Here is an 8,991-nt window from a genome sequence, read left to right as displayed (position 1 = left end):
CCTGCCACCCTTGTCCTCAGACACACTCTAGTGCCCTGGCTCTCAGCTCAGGACGGCTCGGCCCCGTCAGCGGTGCCTTCCCTCTGAGGTGCCAGAGCCACATAGGCACACTCAGCCACGAGCCCCGTGAGCTGTCCATGCGGCAGACTGACAGCATGGAGCGGAGCCCCCGCCTCCCCCAACCCTCCCAGACAGACTACCGGCCCAGGCCAGTATGTCTAGGGTCAGCAGAGGCTGTGAACACAAGGAGTGGGACCATGTGATTCTTCTTGGCCCATCCTTAGCACAACCAGGCCATTGAGGTCAGCCCAGTGTTAGTCAGGACAGTCCAGCAAGGCCAGGTCTCCCCACTTAGAACTAAATGGCCCAACATGAGGCATTCTGGCACAAGCCTGGACTCGTCTGAGCCAAGCCAGCTCAGACAGTCCATTTCTGCCGGACAAGCTCAGTGAACCTGATTAATTGGCTTCAATATTAAGCCTAGCGCACATCAGCCCAGCCCAGCTCAGCCCAGTTCAGCCCAGCGCAACTCAGCTAAGCTCAGCCCAGCCCAGCCTAGCCTGGTTTAGCTCAGCCTAGCCTAGCCCATCCCAGCCTAACCTGGCTCAGCCCTGTCCAGCCCAATTCAGCCCAGTTTAGCCCAGCTCAGCCCAGTTCAGCCCAGCCCAGTTCAGCTCAGCTCAGTTCAGCCCAGTTCAGCCCAACTTAGCCCAGCCCAGCCCAGCCCAGCTCAGCTCAGCCCAGCTCAGCTCAGCTCAGCTCAGCCGAGTTCAGGCCAGTTCAGCCCAGTTCAGCTCAGTTCAGCTCAGCCCAGCTTAGCCCCAGGTCAACCTGGTTCAGCCCAGCTCAGTCTAGCCCAGCTCAGCCCCAGCTCAGCCCCAGTTCAGCTCAGCTTAGCCCATCTCAGTCCATCTCAGCCCATCTCAGCCCAGCTCAGCCCAGCTCAGCCCCCGCTCAGGTCAGCTCAGCCCAGCTCAGGCTGGTTCAGCCCAGCCTAGCCCAGCCCAGCTCAGCCCAGCTCAGCTCAGCCCAGCTCAACCCAGCTCAGCCCAGTTCAGTCCAGCTCAGCCCAGCTCAGCCCAGCTCAGCCCCAGCTCAGCTCAGTCCATTTCAGCTCGGCTCAGCCCAGCTCAGCCCGGTTCAGCCCAGCTCAGCCCAGCTCAGCCCCAGCTCAGCCCATCTCAGCCCCAGCTCAGCTCAACTCAGCCCAGCTCAGCCCAGCTCAGCCCAGCTCAGCCCCCGCTCAGTTCAGCTCAGCCCAGTTCAGGCTGGTTCAGCCTAGCCTAGCCCAGCCCAGCTCAGCCCAGCTCAGCCCCAGCTCAGCTCAGTCCATTTCAGCTTGGCTCAGCCCGGCTCAGCCCGGTTCAGCCCAGCTCAGCCCAGCTCAGTCCCAGCTCAGTCCCAGCTCAGCCCCAGCTCAGCCCGGTTCAGTCCAGCTCAGCCCATCTCAGCCCACCTCAGCCCAGCTCAGCCCCAGCTCAGCCCCAGCTCAGCTCAGTCCATTTCAGCTCGGCTCAGCCCGGTTCAGCCCAGCTCAGCCCAGCTCAGTCCCAGCTCAGTCCCAGCTCAGCCCCAGCTCAGCCCATCTCAGCCCAGCTCAGCCCATCTCAGCCCCAGCTCAGCCCGGTTCAGCCCAGCTCAGCCCACCTCAGCCCAGCTCAGCTCAGTCCATTTCAGCTCGGCTCAGCCCGGCTCAGCCTGGTTCAGCCCAGCTCAGCCCAGCTCAGCCCCAGCTCAGCCCCAGCTCAGCTCAGTCCATTTCAGCTCAGCTCAGCCCCAGCTCAGCCCAGTTCAGCCCAGCTCAAGCCCATCTCAGCCCAGCTCAGCCCCAGCTCAGCCCCAGCTCAGCTCAGCTCAGCCCAGCTCAGCCCCAGCTCAGCCCATCTCAGCTCAGCTCAGCCCAGCTCAGCCCCAGCTCAGCCCCAGCCAGGCCCACGCCCGGNAGCCCCAGCTCAGCCCATCTCAGCTCAGCTCAGCCCAGCTCAGCCCCAGCTCAGCCCCAGCTCAGCCCCAGCTCAGCCCGGTTCAGCCCAGCTCAGCCCCAGCTCAGCTCCGGCTCAGCCCTGGCTCAGCCCCGGCTCAGCCCCGGCTCAGCCCCGGCTCAGCTCGGCTCAGCCCCAGCTCAGCCCCAGCTCAGCCCCAGCTCAGCCCGGTTCAGCCCAGCTCAGCCCAGCTCAGCCCCAGCTCAGCGCAGCTCAGCCCAGTTCAGCTCAGCTCAGCTCAGCTCAACTCAGCCCAGCTCAGCTCAGCTCAGCTCAGCTCAACTCAGCCCAGTCCAGCCCAGCTCAGCCCAGCTCAGTCCCAGCTCAGCCCAGCTCAGTCCCAGCTCAGCCCAGCTCAGCCCATCTGAGTCTAGTTCAGCTCAGCCTCAGCTCATCTCAGAAAAGCCAGCTCAATCTGGTTTAGTCCAGCTCAGCTGAGGACTGCTTTGGGCAGCCCAGTGTAGTCCTGTACAGTGCAGTCCTGAAAACCCAGTCCTGGGACTCAGGCCACCAGACCCATTTGCCTTGGCCAAAGCCATCTTATCCAGGAATCCATGCAGCTGAGGCTGGCCCAGGGCCAGTGCCTTCTGGTACTCATTCCTACGTCTCCCTCCTTGTGTGTCCTTGGGGGTTTCTCCAGCAGAACCCTCTATTTTCTCTCGGCCTGGTCCCTGTCTCAGGCAGCTCTTGGCCCTCTAGCATTATCACTTACTACCGCCTCAGTTTCCTGGGGAAAATACTTCCTGGCAAGTTTAAATTCACCAAGATATTTAACCAGGACTGAGGAGCGTTTGCTGTCCTCAGAGTGAAAAGCCCATCTGCTTTTAGAGTGGGCAGCGTTCCTTTTGTGCTGAGAAAACAGTGCTGGGGCCCCCCTGCAGGAGCCTTCACCATCCTGGACTCTTCCTGCCTGCTGAGTCTAAAGTGGGCCTCCAACTTTAACTAATCTCCCTCTAAATAAAAATCATCATTAAACATGACCAAAAATGCATCTCCTCTCAGTTTGCACATATAATCCTGCTCTTTGTCATGAAGCTCTATACAAGGCGAAGGCTACTTTCAAATGCACAGTAATGACCTCAAATCCAAAGCTGCACTTAACGATTCGAAGATGGCCTAAGAGGCTCTTCGTCTATGTTAGACCCTCTGAGCCACAGAATTCATAGTTAAGAAGCCAAGACAATGGTCATGCAAGGATTCATACAAATAAACCTCATTGTTTCACCAAGCAATCTTTAAAGACTGACTCCTCTTCAAGCAGAAAGCAAAACATCAAATAAAAACTTTCTGGAGCAGCAGATTTGGCAGCCGGGGCCGCCTCTCTCTTACCATGTCGGCTCCCTGGTCACCAGAAAGTCCCGTGGTGTCTTTGGTACTGAAGAATTCCTCCAAATCCATTAGAATCGGTTCACTGATGAATAGCCCGTTGGCCTCGTGGCAGAAGCCATGGCGGGCCCGGTTGGGGCAGGGGTCCCAAGGGCCCTGAGCCATGGCAGCCTTGGGGGGCCACATGGACCCTCTACTGGGGCTCCTTCAGATCAGGATCCAGCCTGAATTCCTTTCTGATTCAAGACCTGACTGCGCTTCCTCTTACTCCAACAACCAACACGCGTCACTGAAATCCTTCAGGACGATCAAAACACACTTCACCTAAAACTTGCCCCAACAAGAGTGCTTGAAAAGTGGTCTTGAAAATGCTGACACAAAGGCCACTTTATCAGGATATCTAAACGCTTGTTAATCATAAAGAGAAAATCAACTAACTTAAAATATTGTGAACACAGTAATTGTAAAAACAGTGCTTTGGGACATTAGAAAATGGCTTGAGATTAAGACCGTTTGAAAGAATAATTAGTTTAAAAAGTTACATGAATGCATTGATAAACTGTCCCCAAGACTGCTTAATTTCTTAAATGTCTTAGTTTCAAAATGAATATAAATGAGATGTTGGCAGCGAAGACTGAAAAATTAAATTCAAATTGTTAAAAAAGGAACTGTCCCAGCTTGTGCCAGCGTCTTGGCCTTATTTTAGAAAATGCAAATTATGCAGGTGTTGTTTTTCAGTACCGCGGAGCTGGTCAAAACCACCCAAAAACCACTTCTTCATAACCATAAACTATAAATTTGCCAACTCTGTTTTTGTATTTCCCGAAATAGACCGTCCCTGTGGCCTGCTTCCTGCCACCTGGTGCAGGTGGCTGGCCCCACACGCCGCCCCCAGCTAACTCCGCGACACCACTTCCAGAATCACTGAATTAAATAAAAAATAAATTAATTCAGCACCATGTTACTATTTCCTGTATCTACGCCAGAAAGACATTCATGCTTGTTAGTGGACTGACAGTACTAAAAAGTTTAACATGCTGAAAACGTCTCACATTTTAAAGTCTCAGTTGTCTTAACTATTTTTCTCAGGAGTCACTTCAAACATATCCTGTCCTTTAATGTTTAGCCAGTGCGCCTCTTACGAGGGGCAAACCATCTTCCAGAATCCGACCTCGCAGAGCCGAGCTCTGCAGCCCCCTTCCCAGGCGCCTAGTCCTTACAGTCGACCAAGAACCGTAAACACAGTCTATACCGAGCACCACTCCTCACCCTGCAGACAGTCTTTCATGGCGCGCTGTATGTGCGGCATTCTTGCGGCTCCAAACACAGCTGCCCACACACTCGTGAGCCAACGCCAGGGTCTCTGCCGCAGCCACACTGCCCTGCAGCCATGGGGGTCCTGGCCACTCACCCTCACGTGGCCTGGCCAGCCTCCAGCCCCTCTTCAGGGGCTCAGTTACTGCACTGGACATGCTGGCCTCATTCCAGTTTTAGAAAAGCATCAGAAAATCAAGAGGCTCTGAAACCCCTGAGGCACCGGGCTCTCGTCCTCTCCCGGCCAGCCTGCCCCTGGGGAACGTGTCCTGAGGACCAGCCATCGATGCCCAGAAAGCCCCAGAAAACCCCAGACAGGAGCAGAGAATAAAGGAAGGCCCAGCAGGGCCGCTCTTACCTGCCGACACTGTGACAGTGGTTCCGTGGCCCCACACATCCATGCCATAGTAATCACAGTGGTGAAGTCTCCATTTGCACCCCACCAAAACCCTGCGGCCTCAGCCGGCACGGTTCCCGCTGGAGGCCTGCACTCCCAGGCCACACGGAGGCCGATCCTCCAAGTCACTGTTATCTGGAGGGTCCTGGACCCCCTCACTGGCCCCGTCCCCACACACCCCGCTGCCCCTGAGACCCCATGTCCTGGCCTGGACCCCCAGAGGCCAGACCACTGCCTGCCTGGGCCACCTGACTACAAACCACAGCCCTGAACTGGAACCCAGAAGTCCAATCAGCCCCAAGGGCCACTGCCCTGGACGGCAGGTGTGTCAGGGCCACAGAGCCCGATTATGCCGATTATACCACAGTCACGGGGGCCCCCAAGGAGGCTTCAGTTATGTGGCCAGAGCCACCCAGACCGCCACTGTGGAAAGGCTATCTCCAGCCCCGTGTCTGGGAATCCTGTCTCTGCCTCCATTTCCAAGCTTCCAAGATGCCTTGGCAGCTCTGACTCTGAGCCCCCAAATCTCTGATCTCCCCAAGTGCAGCCAGAGTGGGGGGGGTGAGGACCCACCTGAGGACACAATGACTGGGGTCCCCGAGCCCCAGTAGTTGAACCAGTTGTCACATTGTGACAATGTCTCTGGAGTCCCAGACAAGAAGGGGGGCCTGACTAAGGCCTTGGACCTCCTCAAATCACAGCTGGTGGGGCTGAGAGGGCCCGGTGGCCCCAGAAGCTGAGGGTGGCTGAGGTCCCTGTAGAACCCGGCCACCGAACCAGTCCTTCTAGACCTGAGACCCTGGCAGCCTCACTTTTCTCCCCAAAGGCACCCAAAACCTTCTGACAGAGAGAAGAGGCTGGGAGGACTCACCTGAGGACACTGTGACCACGGTTCCTTGGCCCCAGTAACCAAAGTAGTCACTCTGCTATGGGCCCCACTAAAGGGTGTACAAAAACCTCAACCCCTGCCCAATGCCCAGAGTCCTGAATCCTCGGGTATGCGCCCCTCCCCCCAAGCCCCTGGACGTGGAGCCCCCTCCGCTGGCCTGACTCCCACAGGCAGGAACACCCACTCCCCACAGAAAGGCCGTCAGCAGGGTGGGAACCTCACAGCCTCAGAAGCAGCCCTCTGGGCTCCCCAGACAGCCCCACACAGAGCAAAGAGCCTCTGGATATTTCTTCCCCAGCCCCGGGACAGAGGGGGCAGACAGAAAGCCGTCTTACCTGAGGAGACGATGACCTGGGTTCCCTGGCCCCAGATATCTAACTGATAGTAGCCACACTGGTGTGCCTGCCCAGCCCCAGCACACAAATATCCAGGCCCCGGCCCCGACCCTGCTCTGCCCACAACTTCTGCTTCCAGCCCCTGTCCCTGGGCCTTCCCTCCTCTCTGCTGGCTCTCAGCTTGCTCACCTCCCAGGGGCCCTGCAGGTCTCGGGTCCCAGCCTGTGGAGGAGCTGAGATCGGCCCCAGGGACCCGGCCTCAGGCCCCCAGAGCTGGAGCAGGGGGGACTCACCTGAGGAGACGGTGACCTGGGTTCCCGGGCCCCAGATATCGAAGTAACCATAGGCACAGTGAGCTGTCCCTGTGCTGAGGACCACAGAATCCCCCACAGCCAGGGTCCCCAGGGAATCCCAGGAGCTGGAAAGTCTGTTCTCCACTTGAAGAGACAGCCCACCCCAAGCCCTGGCACGTTCCTTCCTGCCCTCAGTCTCCTGGCTGGGCTTTGGATGTACTTCCTGACATCCGATTCCCTTTGGTCCCAAGGTCACGTTCTCCCTGCTCAACCTTCCAACAGCCCTCACTGCCGGGGCCCAATGTCGCTCGCCCTTCCTGAACCCCTTACCCAGCTGCCCCCGAGCACCCAGGCCGCTGTATACACCATGACTTCCCCAGGGCCTTGGCGACCCAGTCCGTCTGGGTGAAATGCATCTCTGTGTCATGACCACTTGGGAAGTCCCCTTGCCTTCTGTCACCAGCTCAATACTGCTTCTCCTCCGGCTTCATTGGGCTGCCCAGCGCCTCCCCTCAGCCACCAGTGAGCTCCAGAGGGTGAGCAGCCAGCCACCCCGGGGGTGCTCCGGCACTATTTCTGTAGAGCTTCAGTCACGGTGGCCTCAGTACTGTGGTTCCTGGCTTAGCCAGAACCCCAAGGCTGTAAGGCAGGTGAGGGGGACCTGTGTGGAGGGCACAGGGCACATAGGAGACCCGGACCCCCATCCTCCATCATTACTGAGTCACATGAACACAGTAATCAATATGTTGAAGGCCTCCCCTGCTCATTTTCTTTCTTTTTTTTATTGCTTTTTTAAAAAACAGTTTATTGTCAAGCTGGTTTCCATATAACACCCAGTGCTCATTCCCACAAGTGCCCCCCTCCATGCCCATCACACACCTTCCTCTCTCCCCCCACCCCCATCAGTCCTCAGTTTGTTCTCAATATTCAGGAGTCTCTCCTGGTTTGCCTCCCTCCCTCTCCCCCCCTACTTCCCCCCTTCTTCTCCTCCATGGTCCTCCATTAAGTTCCTCCTAATCCTCCTATATGTGCAAACATATGATATTTGTCCTTCTCTGCCTGACTTATTTCGCTCAGCATAACACCCTCAAGGTCCATCCATGTTGCTACACAGGCCAGATTTCATTCTTTCTCATTGCCATGTAGTATTCCATGGTATAGATAAACCACATCTTCTTGATCCAATCGTCCGATGATGGACACTTAGCCNATCTTGATGAGGTCCCAATAGTTCATTTGTGCTCTTGATTTCCTTGCTTTTGGGGATGTGTGAAGAAAGAAATTGCTGTGGTGGAGGTCAAGGAGGTTATTTCCTGCTTTCTCCTCTAGGGTGTTGATAGTTTCCTGTCTCACGTTCAGGACCTTTATCCATTTTGAGTTTATTTTTGTGCATGGTGTGAGAAAATGATCTAGTTTCATTCTTCTGCATGTTGCTGTCCAATTCTCCCAACACCATCTGTTAAAGAGGCTGTCTTTTTTCCATTGGATACTCTTTCCTACTTTGTCAAAGATTAGTTGGCTGTACACTTTTGGGTCCAGCTCTGAGTTCTCAATTCTATTCCATTTGCCTATGTGTCTGTTCTTGTGCCAACACCATACTGTCTTGATGATGACAGCTTTGTAGTAGAGGCTGAAGTCTGGGATGGTGATACCTCCCGTTTTGGTTGTCTTCTTCAGTATTACTTTAGCTATTTGGGGATTTTGTGATTCCATACAAATTTTCGGATAGTTTGTTCTAGTTTTGAGAAGTATGCTGGTGCAATTTTGATTGGGATTGCATTGAATGTGTAGATTGCTTTGGGTAGTAATGACATCTTAACTATATTTATTCTTCCTATCCATGAGCATGGAATGTTTTTCCATTTCTTTGTGTCTTCTTCAATTTCCTTCATAAGTTTTCTATAGTTTTCATCATACAGATCTCTTATATCCTTGGTTAGGTTTATTCCTAGGTATTTTATGGTTTTTTGTGCAATTGTGAATGGGGTCTGTTTCTTGATTTCTCTTTCTGTTGCTTCATTGTTGGTGTATAAAAATGCAGCCGATTTCTGCACATTGAATTTGTACCCTGCAACTTTGCAGAATTCTTGGATCAATTCTAGTAGGCATCTGGTAGAGTCTGTCGGGTTTTCTATGTAGAGTATCATGTTGTATGCAAAAAGTGAAAGTTTGACCTCTTCTTTGCCCATTGTGATGCCTTTTATTTACTTTTGTTGTCTGACGGCTGATGCTAGGACTTCCAGCACTATATTAAACAACAGTGGGGAGAGGGACATCCCTGTCGTGTTCCTGATCTCAGGGGGAAAGCTCTCAGTTTTCCCCCGTTGAGGATGATGTTAGCTGAGGACTTCTCATAGATGGCTTTTATGGTGTTTAAGTAAGTTCCTTCTATCCCGACTTTCTCCAGGGTGTTTATTAAGAAGGGATGCTGTATTTTGTCAATGCTTTTCCTGCA

The 8,991-nt window shown here is 54.5% G+C and overlaps 1 gene segment (V, D, J or C); it reads right to left on the bottom strand.

Moving 5' to 3' along the window:
* Positions 1–5,066, bottom strand: part of LOC144223517 (Ig mu chain C region membrane-bound form-like) — a 10,096-nt gene extending 5,030 nt beyond the window's left edge. The window contains 1 exon segment of the C gene segment in view: positions 4,981–5,066. Within this exon segment, the coding sequence occupies positions 4,981–5,023 (43 nt within the window).
* Between the last annotated feature and the right edge of the window lie 3,925 nt (positions 5,067–8,991).

Source organism: Crocuta crocuta, unplaced genomic scaffold (assembly GCF_008692635.1).
Source record: "Crocuta crocuta isolate KB4526 unplaced genomic scaffold, BGI_CrCroc_1.0 scaffold536, whole genome shotgun sequence".
Classification (NCBI taxonomy): Eukaryota; Metazoa; Chordata; class Mammalia; order Carnivora; family Hyaenidae; genus Crocuta; species Crocuta crocuta.
This window is presented reverse-complemented; position numbering and strand designations above follow the sequence as displayed.